General features: G+C 27.5%; 4 protein-coding genes across 10 annotated transcripts; 2 read left to right on the forward strand and 2 right to left on the reverse strand.

Moving 5' to 3' along the window:
- The first annotated feature begins 1,855 nt into the window (after window positions 1-1,855).
- On the forward strand, window positions 1,856-4,014 carry CSP6 (chemosensory protein 6). Its single transcript, XM_011637121.2, has 2 exons — window positions 1,856-2,644; window positions 3,734-4,014. Exons 1-2 carry the CDS (start codon window positions 2,455-2,457, stop codon window positions 3,904-3,906), a joined length of 363 nt encoding a protein of 120 aa, XP_011635423.1. The 5' UTR covers window positions 1,856-2,454; the 3' UTR covers window positions 3,907-4,014.
- A 298-nt stretch (window positions 4,015-4,312) lies between these two features.
- Cdc10 (cyclin-dependent kinase 10) lies at window positions 4,313-6,419 on the reverse strand. Its single transcript, XM_011637122.2, has 6 exons — window positions 6,257-6,419; window positions 5,966-6,123; window positions 5,280-5,880; window positions 4,808-5,104; window positions 4,576-4,709; window positions 4,313-4,472 (listed from the first exon to the last, which is right to left on the reverse strand). Exons 1-6 carry the CDS (start codon window positions 6,264-6,266, stop codon window positions 4,437-4,439), a joined length of 1,236 nt encoding a protein of 411 aa, XP_011635424.1. The 5' UTR covers window positions 6,267-6,419; the 3' UTR covers window positions 4,313-4,436.
- A 157-nt stretch (window positions 6,420-6,576) lies between these two features.
- LOC105426093 (uncharacterized) lies at window positions 6,577-13,212 on the forward strand. Of its 3 annotated transcripts, none has more exons than XM_089071255.1 (8): window positions 6,582-7,510; window positions 7,637-7,777; window positions 8,095-8,303; window positions 8,559-11,530; window positions 11,712-11,845; window positions 11,923-12,144; window positions 12,311-12,511; window positions 12,616-13,212. In XM_089071255.1, exons 1-8 carry the CDS (start codon window positions 6,806-6,808, stop codon window positions 12,673-12,675), a joined length of 4,644 nt encoding a protein of 1,547 aa, XP_088927381.1. In that variant the 5' UTR covers window positions 6,582-6,805; the 3' UTR covers window positions 12,676-13,212. The 3 variants fall into 3 exon arrangements, with proteins under 3 accessions (XP_088927383.1, XP_088927381.1, XP_088927382.1); XM_089071256.1 differs by having other exon boundaries at window positions 6,582-7,498; XM_089071257.1 differs by lacking the exons at window positions 11,712-11,845; window positions 12,311-12,511; window positions 12,616-13,212 and having other exon boundaries at window positions 6,577-7,510; window positions 11,923-12,081.
- LOC105426061 (ETS homologous factor) lies at window positions 12,688-20,495 on the reverse strand. 5 transcript variants are annotated; one of them, XM_011637125.3, is made up of 8 exons: window positions 20,273-20,495; window positions 19,668-19,878; window positions 15,906-16,041; window positions 14,424-14,678; window positions 14,117-14,188; window positions 13,952-14,032; window positions 13,646-13,841; window positions 12,688-13,571 (listed from the first exon to the last, which is right to left on the reverse strand). In XM_011637125.3, exons 2-8 carry the CDS (start codon window positions 19,743-19,745, stop codon window positions 13,460-13,462), a joined length of 930 nt encoding a protein of 309 aa, XP_011635427.2. In that variant the 5' UTR covers window positions 19,746-19,878; window positions 20,273-20,495; the 3' UTR covers window positions 12,688-13,459. The 5 variants fall into 5 exon arrangements, with proteins under 5 accessions (XP_011635427.2, XP_088927389.1, XP_088927390.1 ...); XM_089071263.1 differs by lacking the exon at window positions 20,273-20,495 and adding an exon at window positions 20,064-20,237; XM_089071264.1 differs by lacking the exon at window positions 20,273-20,495 and adding an exon at window positions 17,429-18,150 and having other exon boundaries at window positions 19,668-20,233.
- Window positions 20,496-21,322: the final 827 nt, after the last annotated feature.

The following is a 21,322-nucleotide window of genomic DNA, read 5'->3' on the forward strand; positions in this document are numbered from 1 at the left end:
AAATCCAATTTCAAGTTTAGTGAACTTTGTTTGAATTGGTTAAATTCCAATCTAATTTCAATGCCATTTTTAGTCTGATACCGGCTTAATGCGGGAGTGTTTCGTTTGATCATATTGCAATTGAACAGTCACTTATAACGACCAACGCCTGGAGCAAAAAATTTTCCACTGGAGCAACCAATCAAAAAATTTTATCTTAAATTAGTCAATCAGCAATGTGAGCAATTGGACGTCACTACTCATCTCTGTCTCACATCACGTTTATTCCGCCATTATCAGAATTTGTCTATGCTCATCACGGTTCACAAATAATCGACTGAATTGATTATGTTGCCTACATCTTGTTATTACGACTAAAATTTTTTACACGCTTTTTAGCAATAAAAGAATATAAGCAATAAGAAAATTATATAAGCAATAAGAAAATTAACCAATTATAGTCGATTATTCTTCGATCGTAAAAAATTTATTCAAGCAAAATATTTTCTAAATATTTTTTATGGGAGATTTTTCAATTTATTGATTATAATATACTGCTATATTTAAAAAACAAGATATATCCGTATCTTATATATCTATGATAATATATCCACTGATTTCTATTATTATTATTATGAGAACAAACATGAACAAATTTTATTTTTGACTGCAATAATTGGGGTTTTTGTTCACAGATTTGCTATTTAATATTCAGAGACAATTTTGTCATTATTGTCATTATTGTAGTTCACAATAAAACAAATTTACAGAAATTTTTGCAATTGTGATATTCCATGAAGTAATATGAGATTCAAATGTATACATTTCTCGTCAATTTAATATAATATCATAAAATTTAATTATTGAATGATAATTTATTTTGTTACATTTTTTATTTCAAAGAATTCGATTAAGCGAATAAAAATATTATACAAACATAATAAAAAACGATTCAGTTCAAACTCTACGAGAAATTTCATCATTCTAATATTCTAAATATATTTTTTATAACATCTACTTTTCATCTTTTTTATAAATAATATATATAACTTTTAAATAATATATATAACTTTTTTATTTTTTTATATTTTTATATTTTATACTTTATTCTTTAGTCGTTTATTATAATATTTTGAATAAAAAAGAAAATCATTGATTTTATTGAAAAAGAATCATTTGATATTTTAATTATATTGAATATTAATTATATTAAAATTTATTAAGACCTAGATAAAAGAACTTCTATATTGAAACAATTCAAACATTTATAAATTCAAGATAAACATATATAAAATATATTTTATTTTTATTATATTGTAAATAAAACATATTTATTATAAGTAAAACAGTTTGCATATATTAATTTTTACGGTTAATTGGAATCTAGTTTATGGCAAATATTCGAATTATTTTTAATTGAAAAAAATCAAAATGAAAGTTTGAAAGTTCTTAATGATAAAAAGACATAGATGTTATCTTTATGGATACATTAGTGGTTCATCGAAACCACTTTCTCTTCATGCGTCACATGTTCCAATAGCTTGCGTCATTCATGCACTATTATCTCATGAATGATTTTGTAGAATTACTTTACCACCTTAATACATTTTTCTGTGTTTTGCAATAGATATAGTAATAGATATTGAAAATAGAATTTTTTTACATATAAATATAGAACATGGCATTTTTATTGTAAAAAATTTATATTAATAATTTATATTAATAAATATATTAATAAATATTTATATTAATAATTTATATTAATAAATTATATTGCATATATTACGATTCTAGACTTACAGATTTTGCAGTCAAAAATATATGTGACAGATATATTTTGACAAAATATACAAAGTTTATAAAATTTTACCGAGCTTCTTTCGATGTAACTCGCTAATAAAGTGGGTCAAAGACTCGACACATTATGCATCTTGATGATTTGCCATTAGATAAAAGATTTTAATGCTGCATACGTACATATAAGAAGATTACATTATACATCTTATAAGGAAACTTGAGGATTTTAAAATTTAAGATAAAATACTAATTTTATTTGCTAATTTTTATATTACTTTATTTATTTCATCAAGATTATGAATTTATTGCACTATTATCGATAAAAATTGAAAAGTTAACTCTGTGATAACTCTAAATATTATGGAATATTTCTTGGAGATTTTGGAGTGTTTTATTCCAACGCAAATCACAAATCAAACAAGCGATTGTCGAAATGCTGGCAAAGTACAAGTTTTCGGATTATATTATATGTACTTAAAAGGCTGGAATGTATTCGAAATATGTGTGACAAGAGGCCCCTCCGTTCGATTCGGCCTCCATCCTCCGCTCGGCTGTATAAAAGCCAGCCACCGCTGATGGATCGCTTTAGTTTTTCACTCTTGCTTGCGACCTCATCAGCTGAAAAAGAGATCATTTCGTTTTCATATCTCTCGATTTTTACGTATCAAATATCGATTCATGATGAAGGGATATCTTCTAATTTTACTGGCTTCATTGATGACTCTGGTCGTTGCCAACGAGAAGTATACTAGGAAATATGACGATGTGGATGTGGATAAGATTCTCCAAAATAATCGTGTTCTTACTAATTACATTCGATGCTTGATGGACGAAGGACCTTGCACTGCTGATGGTCGTGAACTAAGAAGTAAGTAGGAAAAGAAAAATTAAAGAATTTAAAAATGTATTGCAAAAATAGACTAAAGATTAATGAGTTTATGATGAAAAGTTATAATTAAAAAAATTATAACTAAAAGTTATCTATGATAATAATGATAATAATTTTAGTAAGTAATATTCTATTCATATTTTTTATTTTGAATAAAATTATCCAATTTTTGCTCGATATTATCTTTTCTAATTAGAAAATACTTTAATGAACCAAGCAAACCAAATGATTGTAACCATATAATTATAGCAGAGAATTCAACACATACTCTCTCCATTACATAATGTTCACTGTGAACTTTCTCGTGCATATTACATCCTGGCTTGCTCTTAAGTTTACATAACAGTAATATAAAGTTTATGTTTATAAATAAATTTTACATTATAAAATTTACATACGAATTTCAAACTTTGTTACATTTATATTGTTAAATTATAAGAAATTACATTTACATAAACTCTTTATAAAAAATTACTTATATAAACTCTTTCTTTATTCTACACAATATTTTAGAATGAAAATTATTATAACGTCAATGCAAAAATTAAATTATGTTTCATATAAAAAACTAAGATAAACTAAGATAAACTAAGATAAACTAAAACTAAAGATGTAATGTAAATTTAATTATTCAATACCGTCGTTAATAATAAATGTTAATGTTTGATTGCAAAATTATATATGTAAGCGATATTAAAATTATACATACTTCTCTCTCCTCGTTTGTTCTGTGTGTTTAATATACTTAATATATTTAAATAACATATCATGTTCTATGAATATTAAATGCTTAATATATTACAGTAAATTTTGATAAAGCTATTTGTATGTAAATTTATATGTAAATTTGTATGCAAATTTATGTTTTATTTATATTAATAAATTCAAAACACAAATATTTAATTGCAAAGTTTTCATTTTTAGTTTCTAGTGATAATTTTATAAAAATGCTTTTATAAAAATATATCTTTGACATAAAATATTTATAGAATATATATTATTTTGTTTTTCATATCTTAGCTAGTGATAAATTTACTTGAAATAATAACATATACGTTTTATCCATAGAAACTTTGCCAGATGCTCTGTCGAGCGGCTGCAGCAAATGTAACGATAAACAAAAAGCTATGGCGGAAAAAGTGATAAATCATCTTAAAACGAAACGAACGAGAGATTGGGACCGTCTCATGACTAAATATGACCCGAACGGCGAATACAAAAGGCGCTATGAAAAATCATAATTTTTTTAAAGTACTTTAATATGAATGTTACACGAATTTTTTTTAATGCAAATGTTACACAAGAAAAGCAACAAAATCATTGTAAAAATATATATAACTTATAAGATATACATGTATATATATCTATACATGTATGATGTGTATATACATATATGCACAATATTGTAAAATGTTTGTCATTGAAGATGTGATCATATATGTGAACAAACACACAATGCGCATGGAATTCAGTCAACATATAAAAGTTTTAAAAGTTTCATCTTACTTGCTGAATATGCTGAATATTTTTGTAAACAAATATCAGTTATGCAATTTGTCATGTTGTCCATGTCATCATTTTTTCCAAATAAAAAGAAAACGTCATTACCAAACGTTGTTATTACCATTGAAAATATTTGCAAAGATATTTGGCAATAAGTGTACATATATTTGGCAATAAGTGTACATATAGTTATCAATTATACGAAATGGAATCGAAAAAAGATATATTCAAAGAATATTCTTTTCTTCAAGTAGACATAAAAGATTTTTCATTCAACACGTCTCTTCTTAACTAATGATCCAAGCTGAAACATACATATATAAAGATGTATAAAATAATTTATATACAATACTTTTTAAAAAATAGAATATCATATATATATAATTTTTATATTTTGATAAACGTACAAGATCTGAAATAGCCGGTAGATTATTGGTTTGATCAGTAACAGTTGGTTCTTGTTCGCGATTCTCTTTTTGCACAACTGTTTTTTTCATGTTTCTATGCTGCGGGAATGTAGGCATAAGTTTTGGATCGCAAGCTGTAATATATTAAATTAATCAAGTAAACAAACGGATTTCAAACGTTGTCGCTGCATCAGCAGGACAATTTAAAAAATTCAAATGCATTTATACTAACGTAAAGGAGCTTCTTTGAAGTAACTACTTTGTAAACATTCTTCAGCAGTTGCTCTTTTCTTTGGATCATACATAAATAAGAAATTCAATAATCTAAGACCAGCGGCGCTTAACCAGGGAAATCTTTGTTTCAAGTTATTATATGGTTGTTGTTTAAGCGTAAAATTTTGTAGTGCTGGCAATGAATTAAATTCTGGCCAAATAGCTTCACTTGGTGTACCCAGTAAATCGACAATTAACTCTAATTGTGCAATTTCTGATCTACCGGGTAGTAAAGGTCTATGTCCCAATAATTCACCTAATAATAAAATAAACAGTATTACTGTTTACGAATTATTGTAATAATGTTGGTATAATAATAAATTGACATAACTAATAAAATCTGTTAACAAGTTTAATATAATAATGTGAATTGCTATATATGGTGAATTGCTATATATAGTAAAAAATCCTGTTAAGCATTATAATCTTACCCAATATGCATCCAGCTGCCCACATATCAACTGAAGTGGTTTGCGTTTTGGCTTGTAACAACAATTCTGGTGCTCTATACCACAGCGTGACTACTCTAGGTGTCATTGGTTTCAAAGGTAAACCAAACCACCTAGCCAGTCCAAAATCAGCAATCTTTACACAACCTTTATCCGTCATCAAAAGATTAGAGACTTTTAAGTCTCTGTGAACAATAAAATTATGATGCAGATAACGAAGACCTTTCAACACTTGCAATACAATACATTTAACCTGGCTTTCTGAAAATGGTGCTTGCATGTTGTCCAGCAAGCTTGCTAAATCCTGTTCACAGTACTCCATTGCGAGAAATATGCTCTCTAGGCTTCTACCTACTACTACCTCTCTTAGATGTACAATGTTTTCATGTCGACATGATAATAAAACTGATATCTCTCTGAGACCACTTACTGGCAGTCCATCCTTTTCATGCTCCATTCTTACTTTTTTTAATGCAACAACTTTATCGTTTTTTGTATCTCTGGCTCGATACACGATTCCATAGGTACCTTCTCCAATACGATTCAGTTTTTCAAACTCAGAGACAAACCTGCACTTGCCAAGCTATAAGAAAAATAAATAGATTGATATAGTATTTTTAAGAAAATTTGTACATTTATTATAAATAAAACATTATTCAATCTCTTACAACATCCTGTTCTGGTATTTCCATAGGTTTGCCAGTTAAGAAAGAAGTCAATACTCCTTTTCTCGTAATTGGTGCCGATGGATCAGGCCCTGAATCAGTCACTGCTTTCTTATCACTATCATTAGGTTCTACAGATAGCTTTTTTTCTAAATTTTCGTCTAAAAAAAAAACACAAGTTGTTTAAAACTTCAACTGCTTTAACATCTCATTATTTTTCAGTAATGAAATATTAACCAATGTATCTTATTAGTATTTCATTAATTTAAAAATTAAAATTTATATCTATCGTACCTTTTGTCATTTTGCTTGTTAAATTTGCTTGTTAAAGGAAAGTGGAGAATGATCAAGAGTCTAATTCTTGATGAGCGAAAACCGTAAAAATCGATGAAAACTAATATTTAGTAACGCCGGTAAAATAACACAGAGACATAATATGGAGACATCAAGGCTACCTTCCAAATTATTATTATTATTATTGTCTAACTCTAGTGAATTTAATTGACCAATCAGAAAATCGGGTAATCGGAATTGGCTGCGTCCAATTGAAACTGTGCATCTAGGTGCATCATAGGTCCCTACAAGTAACATGGACAAAACCTATTGCGCATACGTGAAAGGAATAATTCTCTAGCACACTTAATCAGATCGCGCGCGCAATTGCACAGTGTCATTTACGATGGACCGTGTTATAAGATGAAATTGTCGGATGAAGTACATTCTTGTATAATTATACATATCCATTTATTTAAGAAAAAAACTGTATTTGTGAATTTTATATTATTATAATTTCTGTTTTATCTTTATTTTGTCTGATAAAATCTTTCTCATTCATCTTTCATAATGGCATTAATTGTTCCTACTTCAGCGGTTTCTGATTTAATAGAAGTTTCTTCAAGCACTAAAGATTTTAATACGAAAAATCACGATGAATCGAATATTTTCGAAAATATTCGGAAGTGCAATGGTGAAGAAGTAATAACGCATAACCAGAAAGATGAAGAAAATAATAAAGAAAATGATGAAGAAAATGTTGAAGAAGATGAAAGAAATGTTGATGAAAATTTAAGAGACGTTACTTGTGACATTACATTATTAAATAGAGAGAATCAATGTTATGATCCAAAAAAGTTAAAAAATAATGAAACTTCTAGTATCTCAGTTAACAAATTTCATCCAAGTGATAAAGCTGATCTCAATGGATCTAATGAAAAGAATAAATTAAGAATTGATTATGAAAAATGTGACATAATGGATAATGGCAATGATACTGCTAAGAAAGTGCCAAAGAACATTTTAAATTTCATTGATAGCGATTCTGAGGAAGAAACTAGTTTGTATAAAACATTAAGTAAAAAATCTTGCATCGCTGATGATGAATCACTTGAACATTGTGAATCAACTGAACAATTACAGATTACAGAACATAAAAACAATTTGAAAAATAGAAGTCAAAGAAGAATAATAGACAGTGAATCTGAAGAAGATATACAAACAAATGTTAATAGCAACTTTTTCCAAACAGATAATAATCCTGTAAGTACTGCTGTAAGTAGACATAATAACTTTTATTATTATTTTATTTTATAATTATTTAGAGGAATATAGAGTTTATTCATTTAATTTTAAAATAACATGTAAAAAAATGTTTTAAGTATATTATTTTTATTATAGACTGGAAGCTATCGAGACTTAATAGATTCAGAATCTGAAGATGAAAAACAAAAGGAGGAAACAGAAAACAATTTCTTTAATACATCTAAAGAAATATCTGAAACTAAGGATGCTAAAAAAAAATCTGTTAAAAAGAGAAAGGTATTTAATATATATCTATAACATGTTATATTTATTTTAGTGATTTGCAAAATATTTACAATGGTAATAGAAATTTAAGGTGCATATTATCTTCAAAATAAGGTGAAAATAATAATAAACTAAATGATTTTTTTTGATAGAAGAATAAGATTTTATGTATGTATAAAACTTAATATAATATTAACACATTGAATTACTAATACTTATTATTTAGAAACACTATAGACTTAAAGTTTTATTCTAAAATTAGATTAACAATAGAAATTAATATAAAATAAATTTTTTTAAATTTAATATTAAAATTTTTTATAATATAGGGTTCTATAAGAGCTTCCAAAGATGAGGCAATGCGTCAGATACACAGCGAGACACAACGTTTGTTAAGAGAAACAGAAATTTCTTTACCTTATCATAGACCAAAACAGCGTACATTACAAGAATTCTTGAATAGAAAAAAAATATCAACTGCTCTCCCAAAGGCACCTTCAACAGCTGTAAAACTTAAGATGTCATCTGTGATAATAAGGTTTTAGATAATATAGATACATTAAATATACAAATATATTTAAATACATTAGATGAATTATATATATAAATAAATATATGTGTGTGTGTGTGTGTGTGTGTGTGTGTGTGTGTGTGTGTGTGTGTGTGTGTGTGTGTGTGTGTGTGTGTGTGTGTGTGTGTGTGTGTGTGTGTATTTTTCATATATATTTTTAAAATATAAAGTATATAAGTATAAAATATAAAGTTATATTTGCATTTTGTGATTTTTAAACAGCAAGGTCGTTGCAGAAAAGGAAAAAGAAGCAGAACTTTTTTACAAATCCTCAGATTCGGAAGATGATACACAACAATCTATACTTGATGTTAGTAAGAATACAAAAAACTTTTTCTCTACAAATAAAATAGAGGAAGTGTCTTCAACAGATATTAATCATATATGTAGTCAAGATCCTAAAAACATTGAAACAAATGTACAAAATTCTCATAACGAAAAAGAAATTGAACTAAAAGATTGCTTAAATCTTGATGCATCTAAGTGTATGCCTGAAAAAGGGTTTTGCGATCATCAAAATGTAGAATTAGTCCCCTTAACAAATAACAACTGTAATTTAAATGATGGATCAGATATATTGCTATTACAGACAGCAAATAAACATAAGAAAAATTTTCAGAAACATAGTTTACCGAGAAAATTATTTGATACAGATATTGAAAGTGAAACAAATGATGTTTCTAAAATAAATCATGATAAACAAAGAATGACGAAAGAAATAATTGAAACTGTTATTTCTTCTTTGAATGAGGAAAAATCCGTTGATGTCAATCGAAAAGAATCAGAAACTATGACAAATACTAAGGTAGATAATCATCAATTAGAAATATTAAATGTGGCTCAAAATGATTCTAAAAAAACTGATGGATATAGAAATAAAATTTCATCTACAGACATAACAGAAATATTAGAAACACCTAATATAATTAATAAAGAAATAGCTGAAATACCTCAAAGATATAATGATGAATCAAATAGTATAGTTACAAATTCTGATGATTATATTATAGTAGATGATGAAAATAATAAAAATGATAAACGATATTTTGAAATGAATGATATGTCATCATCTACTTTAATTAGTGATGCTCAATCGAATATTCAAGGTAATTCTTCAACAAACGAAAGCGAAAAATCTGATAGTCATGTACAAGGTTTGCCACTTCCAATATTTGAAGATGAGATTTCATCTAATAGAAAAAAATTACCAACATTAATATCCAATTCAAAAGTTACGTTAAAAGGATCGCCGGGTATGATTATTGATTTAACAGACGCAAAACCAAATGTAAACGGTGTAAATTCTTTATTAGATAGATTTTTTGGTAAACATCTTAACACAAAAAAACAGATTAATAATAAATCAGAAGTAACTGTAGTACATTTGCAAAATACTCAGAATGGTCCTCTTCCAATTAAAGAAGTATTTTCATACACGGCATCTATTAATACTGATAATTCTGAATTGAATAAGCCTGGAGCCAAATTATTACGTTTAAAGGAAAATTTAAAATTACAAATGACTTTAAAACGTAACAAAGAATGGAAACAAAAGGAATTAGAATTAGAAGCGCAAGAGAAAGAAGAATGGCATGAAGAAATCGAAAACGATTGCGATTTAAGTGAACAAGAAGAAAGTGAATTGAGTATTGAATCGAATGACAGTGAAGAAAGCGAACCTGAAGAGAATGATGTTTGCATTAAAGATAAGAAAAGGAGTAAATGCCTGTTTGCGGATGACGAAGCTGAGGTTACAGACAATGAAGATTCAAGTATAAGTATAGAAGAAGAAACATATATGAATGATAGTATAACTGAGTCTGATCACGAAGAAGATGAAGATGAAAAAAAAGGAGAAAAAGACGAAGAAAGTTTAGAGACAAATATGAACAATGGAAATAAATCTAATTCTAAAGATAACAATGCTAATGTTCATAAAAGCTTTGACACTGCCAAAAATAATAAAACGAATCAATTAATTGAAGATTCTCAAGACGATTCAAATATTACAAATTTGAGTTATTTGCAGAATGATAATAATCAGCTGAATATTGAGACAGATACACCTAAAATAAATTGCGACGATAATGATTGGAGTGAGAGTGAAAGCAATATGCCCGCTTATCAACAACATGAAATTGCTACAAGAAGTCAAATATGTAAGACACCATTGACAAAAACAAGTATGCTCGATATGGTTTCTCCTATAACACAATTAAGTGTATTGAATGCTACCTTAGATTCCAATAAGAAAGATTCATCGGAAAAGAGAAAATGTCTAATTGATAAAGATGAGTCTGTTTTTCTGGAAAATACACAGAACGATGAGTTTTCTGAGCCCATATACAGAAATAAAAATGTTTTAAAAAAGAAATTGTTCGATGATATTGAGGAAGCTATCGATGATGAATATCTTATGCAATTGTGCTCAGGTAAATTTGAATCCACGCAACGAACCGATCTAGATTTATTCTCACAATCCAACACAACTATATTGCAATTACATCCAAGTAAATCTGAATTATGCTCTGGAAATTTTAATGCAAAACTAGTTACACAATCAGAAAATCCAAAAATAAACAAAACGCCTCAAGATATGAAATCCGTGTCAGATGAAGATTCCAATAACTCTATAAATTATATGAGGGAAACAAATAAAGTTAAGGAGGTGGAATCGGAATTAAAACTAAGGATTGCTTCTTCAGATGATGAGAATGAAGAAGATACATTTTTAAAACCCAAAAAGCGTCCAACCAAAAGATTAACTTTGTCTGATTCAGAAGAGGAAAATGAATCATTATCTGATGAAGAAAACAACGATATAGATAACGAGGAGGTAGAAGAACAATATATAGACTACGATTCCGAGGAAAATGAAGTAGTTACTATACCGGCAAAGGATATAAAAAAGGTTGCTGCTGATTTTTTGGAAGAAGAAGCCGAGTTAAGTGGGAGCGATTGGGATTCTGCTGATGAAGATGAAAAGGATTTAGATAAATTAGAATTTGAAGAAGCTGATGATGAACACATAGACGAACACAAAGTGAAAGATCAATTAGAAAAGATTCATATGAAACAGATATTGGATGAAGATAAAAGGGAAGTTAGATTGCTTAAGGAGTTATTGTTTGAGGATGGCGATTTACATACTGATGGAGCAGGACGGGAACGTAAATTCAAGTGGAGAAATATAGGTAAGAAGAATACGATTTTTTCTTCTATTTGTTGAATTATTGCAATTTATTAATATACCGTGATTGATCAAGAAATACTTTCTCTATCACACAGAATATTTTATAAAATTCAAATTTTTTAAATAGATTATTTGTATACTTTAATATGTATACACAATTTTATATCATTATCTTTTATTAGATAAACTGGGAAATAATATTGAATTGCCACAAGTCAATGAAAATGATGGCTGGGTAGATATGCAAGATGATGAAGAAGAAGTAAAGTGGAGTAAACTCAGACACGAAAGAGATAAATTTCTTGAGGAAAGAATGGTATAAAACCATTGCATGTAATAACAATCATAATATTTAAATTTATTAATTTTTTTTTGTATTTTATGTATTTACAGAAATCTTCAAATAATGAAATTGAGGATGAGTTATGCGATAGTCAAATTTTCAAACTTGGACTGCAAGCAGTTAAAAAAATCAAGGATAATAAATCACAAAAACAAGATACTTCCCTTAACCAAATAGATTCTTCCGAGAATATGGAACCAATTATGCCACGGAATATAACAGATCTTTTAAATGGGCCAAAAAATATCGGAAAAAAATCCCAGACGATATATGTGAGATTATTAATTTACTATCAATAAAGCAATGTTTATGAGAATATATATATATATATATATATATATATATATATATATGTTACCATATTTTTTACAAGTGTGAATAAAAGTGTGAATTGTTTCATTCATGAACGATTATAACATACGATTATATATTTTATAGAATGTTATAAAAAAACGTTCACTCTTAAGTCGAGGAGAAGAGTCGTTAGCGAGGATGGCTTCTCTGGCAAAACAAGGTGATTCTATTTCTCATACAGTAAATACAAGAAATTTTGTCTTCCAATATATTGATCAAAGTTTAGACGATTCATCTAAAAAAGAGGATAAATTAATAGAAAAAGAAGTGAATTTACAAAAAAAGGTAATTTTTTAAATCACTTAAAAAAGTGCATTAATAACCACATTTTTTCTGATTTTTGTATGCTTTCATTGAAAGAAATTTTGTTAAATATTTCCTTTTTGTAGCCTCGAAAAAGAAAAACAACGTCAGATATGTCATCGAAATCAAACAAAAGGCGAAAATAAAACTGTCCTTCATAGAAGAAAAATAACTTTATTTTATTTATGATATGTGTAAAGACTGTCGTTTTTATACAAACATGTAATATAAATTTAGATGTATAAATGATAATGACGAATTTATTTTCGTTAAACTATTTTTAAAAGTTTGTTACATGTGTAAGAATGTTAACAATGATGTATCCTCTAATCTCAATTAAATGCCTTATCTCTTATATATAAATAGCAAATATGTACAAATGACAATCACAATACAATAGGTAAGGAATGGTATTTGTTTGAAGAATTATATAACTTTCTTATTTGGACAAAAGAATTGCGCGTGTGTCTTTTTAATTTTGTTTTTAAAACTACTTGTCATATTATCTGTTTATCTGTTAGATAATCCATCTTCTATTCTTTATACATACTTTTTAATTATATTTTTAAATCTGTATAATCACAATTATATAATCAATTTTTGTAAAACTTAAGATGAATGTGATAGAAATATAAAATATTCATTCACAAAAATATAGAAATTAAAACAAAAAGAAAAAGAAATTGAATATCTTTTTATTCTTCAAATTTCACTCCTCTTCCTTTATGTTCATTAAGATCTGGTCTATTATATTGTTATCTTTGGCTGTATGCGTGAGAAGTATATTTAACAATGCTTAAAGTATACAACGAGCATATAATGAATGAATATTAGACAATGATTGTTTTTTGTCGTGTTAAAAAACACGTAACATTTGACTTCACAATGTCAACTTGGTCGTTAGAAATTTGATTCTTTTTTGATAATATTTTAATGTCGAAAGTTCGGGTTATCTGTTTGCCATCCTTTTGCGTTTGGTCCAAATTGATACACCAATCTTCGACCAAGTACTGGTAGAAATATTTTGCTTTTGTAATAATACCTAAAATTCCCATTTTGAAATAATAAATGTTCTTGAGTCATCTGTTAGCATATTGAAAATTTTATTATTATTACCTCATAGCTCTACTAAGTTTTTCATAAGTCATTTTTGTATTTCCTTTTCGTGAGCCCCATCGTTTTGCTACTTCGTCGCTTTTTACAAAGCGAAATTTGGCTTGCGAATAATCTTCCCAACAGATTAAACTTGGACATGTTTCTCTATTACGTAATAAATCTCGAATAAATTCCCATAATTTTCCTTGACTGGCGGCTGTAAATGTAATTGAATCATGTAAATGGTGTTTAATAAATATATTTATTATTTCATACAATTGTCTCAATCAGTTTATTTATTGGTAAATATTTTTTAGTTTTACTTACGATTTTTCTTTGTTTTTAATACCCTTGGTCTACCAGGCAATCTCTTAGTTGCAATTTCGATGCTATTATCTGATTCTGCGTCTAAAAAGATAAGAAAATTATTCAAAATTAAGAAAATTATAATTAAGTTTTCTTCTAAATGTATTTGTTTTCTTAATAATTTACCGGATATGTTGTTGGAATTGATTCGCGCATACTCGTCCTCCGACTGTGGTTGAAGGGTATCGAACGGTGGTACTATATAAAAAAAATCCAGTTCTTTAGGCTTGCCACATTCGCTAATCATTTTGTATCGTATTTCATTTATTAAGTTTTGACTAACTGGCATCAAAATATCGAATAAAAATATCGAATGTATCGTAAAATTACAGAAAAAAAGTTAACTACATTTGACAAAAAATTTTAAATTCGAAATTTTAGGCAGCTCTCTAAACGTGTTATCTCTGTTGCGTCAGTGACGTGTTGTACGTACAAAGATTTGATGTGCGTTGTGAGTGAAGAAGATCATACAACCGACCCCCGTATACAGGATCGTGATGGATAAAGTCTTGTCGTGTAAAAGTAACGATCTCCTTCCCAGACACGGCGAGGCTGTGCTGAATAGAGTTGTAAGGTTGACCTATATACGATGCAGCTGACATAAGCCAATTTATTGTTTCCTCTTGACACCAGTTTCTGATAGGTTTGTCGGACCATCCAGTGCCGTCGATCTCCTCTCTTTCAACATCTATCGAGAAGACATTAGAGATCAAATTCGCAGGCAATGTCGCCAATTTGCTGCTTACGTATTAAAATCGCATAAATATATTCCGAATGCGAAAATGTTGTTTTAGATCGATCAAACGATTAAATGCTAAAGTCAGTGCGGTTTCCCATAAATCGATGCAATACGTCAACGTTAAACAGTCCCGGGAAATCCCCACCAGCTATCGCTGCTCGGTAATCGCAGACCAGTAGCAAGACCTGAATGTAAAAGTTACAATAGGCAAGTGACGTGATAATACATTAACGTTATTGCTTTTTGCAGTGACGTTGTAAGCTTGTTTTATGATATTCTATCTCCAACGTAACATTTTGCCTCGAAAAGTAATAATGAAATACGTAAAATACATAAAAATACGTAAAAATTTGAAAAAAGGAATGTGAAAGAAATAATATTCGAATAAATCAAGATTAATCCTCTAATCCAAATTTAATTTCCTATTAAAATTTCCTATTAAAAAAAAGGCACACTTGAAAATGACAAAATATCAATTCTTTTTATAAAAAGAAATTAATTATTTTATGCGTATTTTGAGCTATACAAAATAATTTTAAAATTAAAAAAAAAAAGAAATTGGAAAAATATATATATATACATATATATAATTCTCTCTGCGATTTAAATAATTAAAAGCAAATTATCACGAAATTAAAAAACGTTACAAATTTTTATTTAATATTTGTTATCTCATAGTACTCTCTAGGTACGATCTTGATTTAAACTGGACGAGAAAAAAAAAGATGAATCATTGTAAGAAATATAAGATTATGAACCAAAATAAACTTTTGAAACAATCTTCAAAACAATCTTCAAAGTTTTTATATATACTTTTTTCTTGAAAAATACTCTATTAATTTTATGAAATTTTTTTATAATTTTGTTAATCGAAAATAAATAAATTTCTTTTCGAAAATAAATAAATTATCGTTTGCGCGCCGTAGTTTTAAAAAAATTATAATTTTTTTAAATTGCATGAGTAACTAAAATGACTTTCCTCAAACGCTGATTAAGATTCAAGGTAAACTTATTTAAAAAAAAAATCAATTAAAATTTAGATAATTATATGAGAAAAAAATAAAAGAAGATTCGAATAATAAGAAAATAAAATGTAAAATTTGTTTTGTTCTATGATTTTGCAATTATACCCTTCTTGTCAATCGATTTGATATCATTTTTCCTGTTATGCATTACCGAGTAAACATTTCTTATTATCCAGTTCGCAACCGCGACTTGCTAAGAAGTTGCTTCGTCTGGGAAGCAAAGAATCCATGTCCAAGAGTAAATGGTCATTCTCATCTTCGTGTAAATTAATGTATGATGGATATATCTGCAATCATACAAGTTGTAAGATAAATATCTCGGTAACAGCATCTTATTTCATTGGTAATTACTCTGTCACTACATTTAATAAAAAAAGAAAAAGAAGTTAAGAGAAAATTAAAATCAAACAATTCAGTTTCGAACTATATATCGAAAAATGAACGATTTTTTAAAAATTACAAATTCGACATTTTTAAATGCAAATTTGATGAATGACGTATTTGAGATATTTAATGTTCGAAACTAAAAAATTTTATCAGAATTTATATATTCCACTTAACTTAGAATTAAAAAAAATACGATTCGTCGATATATTCGAAATTTAAATTATAAATATAATCTTGATCTCATCAATAATTAAATATGCGGACAATTAATTTATCAAATGATTCATACATTTAGATGTTAATAATCTGAAAAAGATGTTAATAAATTCCAAGAATTAAATTTATTTCAAACTGCGAATTTGTTCAAATCCAATCGAAGATCTCTCTTCTCGTTCAATGCAAAAAATAAATACGCTAATTGAGTTTAATTTTCTTGTTCTTTTTTCATTTCCCAAAGTTTTTTACATATTATTCCTATTTTCTTTGAATTAATTGAAAAATTAAAAATACATAAAATATATATAGTTATGTATTTATGTTATATATATATATATATATATATATATATATATATATATATGATATACGAAAATTTATAATATATAAAAATGTCAACATATTGTGTTTTACTATTATTTTTGTGCCCAATTTTTTTGTAATTTAAAATTTTTTGTAATCTGAATTGTCGAAATTAATTCTTGTGATATTAAAATTCAGGTTATTCGGAATTCGGATTTGATTATTATTAATTCAAATAATAGCATTTTTTTTTTAATAATTGAATGATTCGATATTATGTAGATATTTACAATTCTAACTCATATATTGTAAAATTAATAAAAAATTTATTTGATAATTTTGGAGCCTTTCTGAGTTTAATTTTAGCTAAAAATAAAATCGGGAATAAATAAATATAAGAAGCGTAAACACTTAATTAACGTGTGTATCGCGATTGGTTTAATGAACCAAATAGTTAATCGTTGTTAAAATTGCGATCGCTTTAATCCAAGTTGTGTCGAACGAACATTTATATCTTATTTCGCCTTGTTTATTAAAATATAAAACGATAAGTTAAACTCTCAGATAAATTAGAAAAATATACGATATCATTACTAAATGATAAAAAGAAAATAAATAATAAAAGAGAGATACAGGGAAATGCGGAAAAATAACGAAAGAAAAATCAATGATCACGCGCGCGGATGGTATGTGACGCTTAAAAAATGTGCAACGTTAACTCGCGCACGTGGACACTTTTATCAAAAATAAATTTTTACTAAAACTCACCTCCGACAGGTCGCTCCTGCCATAATTGTTAAACGAATCCATTTTTAAATCTGATACACTAGCACCTGAATTTTGTCATATAAATAATACCAGCGGGAACTATATCAGCGTCGCATCGAGCGCCGTTTCGCAGTACAAATGTTGGCGGGACGATAATCGCACGTACAAAAACCAGATGTGTTAAAAACATAAAGTGCGTTGCAATTCACGCGGAGTACGTCGATGTTGCCCGGGATGAACACATCGCTCCGAGATGTTTAACTAAAAATACGAGACGTTATACGACTGCTATCGATATCGACGAACGACGATAGCAGCAACGGCGGCGGCGGCGGCGGCAACGGTGACGGCGATGACAACGACAACGACAACGATATCCCTCCACACACGTTTCTCTCGAACGACTGAGCACGAGGTCTTTACTCGGGGAATGACGAAGAAGACAAATACGAGACTGCAATGGGACAACCGCGGTCGAGCAGGTTTCAACGGGGATTTCCCGCTCCGCAGCCGCGACCAATCACCACCGCTGTGCGTCGAGTCGCGATAACTGACGCAATAATTGCTTATACCTCATTGGCGTCGGTCTTTACAAAAAGTGGACGAGCCTTCACGCTAATTCGTCATCGGAATGATTTCGAACCACGTCTTCTTCAGGGACTTTTCAATAAACTGTATTAATTCTGTCCTTTTTTTTCCGTATTTTCCGCCTTCATAGGAAACTTAAAAATTATTGTTAATGATTCGTGATGTGATTGTAAACAAAAAATTACGTAAGATATCTAAGATCTCATTCGAGCAATACCATCTATTATCTTATTGTTTGAAAATTATTATAATTTTCTGTTTTACTTGAAAATAAAAAGAATAGAAACAAAATAAAAGAAATGATTTCTTATACGATTTCAACATCAACGAGTGATTTTGAATGTATAATTCTTTTATAGTCTGTATGCTTAAAAGTTGATGAGACGTTTCCTAATCATGTTATGTTTAAATGTTATTTATATTTTTAATATTTTTGGTGATTTTATCCCGAAGTTTATAAAACATGAAAGATGCTAAAGATATATTCTATAATTAAATGTACATTAAATAATGATGTACATAAAATATTGATAAAAATGATAAATATGATAAAATGAATGTAATATAAAACATAAGTAAAATAATACTCTTTCGATATATTTTAATACATTATCGATGATCTTTCGATATATTTCGATATATTTCGATTTACTTAAACTCCTTCGGAATCGTTAAATTAGATTCTATTTGTAACTTTAATTTGAAATAAACAAAAAACAGAAAGAAAAACTATTAAGAAATATAATGTTAAATAATGCTCTTTTTAACATCATGTTTTTTGCTTTTATGTATTTTTTTCTCAAAGAATAAACTAAACTGATTTTTTTTTTATTTTTTTAAAAATTAATGCATTGTGAATTTGAAAGTTTGTTCGGTTTTAAAAAATTTTTAGCAAAAATTATAAGTTGTAAAAAAAGACTTTCTTTAGAACCATAATTAAAATTAAAAAAAAATTGAGAAAGAATTTATCTCGAAAAGAAATAATGAAAATGTATGTCATTTATACAAAAGGAATAAAAAATAAATTATTTAACTATAATAATCTTTCATAATTCTCTAAGTATTCAAATCAATGTTGATTATAATCAAACTATATATTTTTTCACATAAATTTTTTCAAGTAATAAAAATTCTTTGATTTATATAAAATCTGTTTATTAAATTAAATTATCAGCGAAATATATAATCTTCGTTTTTTACTAGAAATAAAATTTCAAATTCAAAATTCAATATTAAAGACTGTTTAAAATAAAATGTCTTACAAATTGCCAAATAAATTAAATTGTCTCGTATCGAAAATTAATTTCTTTAGATTACCCGGTGCTATTTAAATGTTGATCTTTAATATTTTTATTACATTGTGTCGCCCAGACACGTAATATAAATAAAATTTTAAATTCAAGATATTAAATTCTATTCCAAAACAAAACATTCCATAAATCAACAATCAAGTTAAATACTTTCTTATCGGAAATTAATTCATTTTAAGATTATCGGTGTTATTTAAATGCTGAGCTTCAATATTTTCATCTTATCACACCGAGATGCGTAATACAAATACAAGCGCGATAATAATTTGCAATTTTAGAACAATGAATTTTTGTATATCTTGTAGTAGACGCCTATGCTTAAGTTTATTTATAGTACATACATGGTGATGCACATTGTGGATGTATGTACATGTCGGTATAGCTGCGATCTTCCTTGCGGCGTAGTATTGTTTCTCCATACCATTGATTTATGATTTTTACAAAGCAATGAGCGCTTCGTAATTCATAATTCGTAACATAACCACTTTTATAAAAATATATACGAATATAGAATACAATTGTAAGTGATAAACATTTTCACACTTGTTCTCCCTGCAAACCATTACAATATTGAATATATAATTGCGACACAAAATAATATCCAAAAAAAATTTCTTGATATTATTAAATTTAATTTCTTGTATTTTTTTTATTACTATATTTTTTTATAAACTTTAATTAAATACAATTTCTTGTATTTTTGTTAACGTTCTTTGGACTTGTGATATCGTACGTACTCATGCCTCTGTAAACAAACGTCGAATCGGAATATCGGACGAGACTATGAACAAGGAAAACTTATTATTTTATTTAATCGAGATGATTATGTACGATAAATTGGAAATATCCAGCTTAGCTGAATAATCGATCGGTTCGAAGGAAAGACATTCATGAGAGAACACGTTGCTTACGTCTACGGATAATTATATCTGTAGTTAATACGAACCTAAGTAGATGTGGTAGTGGTCATGCGGACGTAAGCACTATGAATCATTTTGATGTATATTTCACAATCCGCCAGGGAAAAGGCTGTAGGCTCTATTTCTAAGAACGCGGACGTCTTTGCGGCGGGATGTTCCACTCATTATCGACTCATTAAAGAATACGAGATTAAAGTTAAACAATGTAATACAAACGACTTAAATATAAAAGAAGCGTACTCAAGTATATTTCAACCTATTAAAAAAAACATATCAATGATATAAAAGAAATAATATGCCAGATATTCTGTTCTTTTTAACAAAAGATTTTTCATATCTACAAAATACTTCTTTACTTAACTATATTTTACAAAAATAATAATTAAAAGATAAGTAGAATGTGTAAAATCACGGAAAATAAATATAGTCACAAAGTGGAAATAATAATTAAAAGATAAGTAGAATGTGTAAAATCACGGAAAATAAATATAATCACAAAGTATATTAACTTTTCGCTCTCTTACATCAAGATTAATTTCTTCATATATGAAATAATTTGAAACAAAGGATTAAATAAGAAATAACTATTTTTTAGCAACGAGCAAGCAAATTAGAAGCAAAATTTAATAAAAATTGAAAGCTCGGTACTGGCATATTTGACATATTCGTTTCATGGATAATAAATCAATCATGCGATCGATAATGTAAATATATTAAAGTGATAAAGATAAATAAGAACTTAATAATATAAATTTTGAATCTTATAAATCTTATAAATCTTATAAATAAAGTACCAGTTAATATATATGTATTTATCCTTCAATTTGATTTCTTAAGGTTTATGAGGTATATCAATGTAATAATTAAAATAGGATCAAGTATTTTTAAAACAGAAAGAAATACATATATATATATATATATATATATATATATACATAATGCGTCAAGAATCGTTTTTATCAAGTAATTGTATAAATTTAACATAACAGAATTTATGCATTATTTATTCGTCATCATTTACGTATTATGCTGCAATCGTCATCATCATCATCTCTTTCCTTTTTTTCTTTTCTTAT

This window comes from Pogonomyrmex barbatus, unplaced genomic scaffold, assembly GCF_055798465.1.
Source record: "Pogonomyrmex barbatus isolate J1 unplaced genomic scaffold, ASM5579846v1 scaffold11, whole genome shotgun sequence".
Taxonomy (NCBI): Eukaryota; Metazoa; Arthropoda; class Insecta; order Hymenoptera; family Formicidae; genus Pogonomyrmex; species Pogonomyrmex barbatus.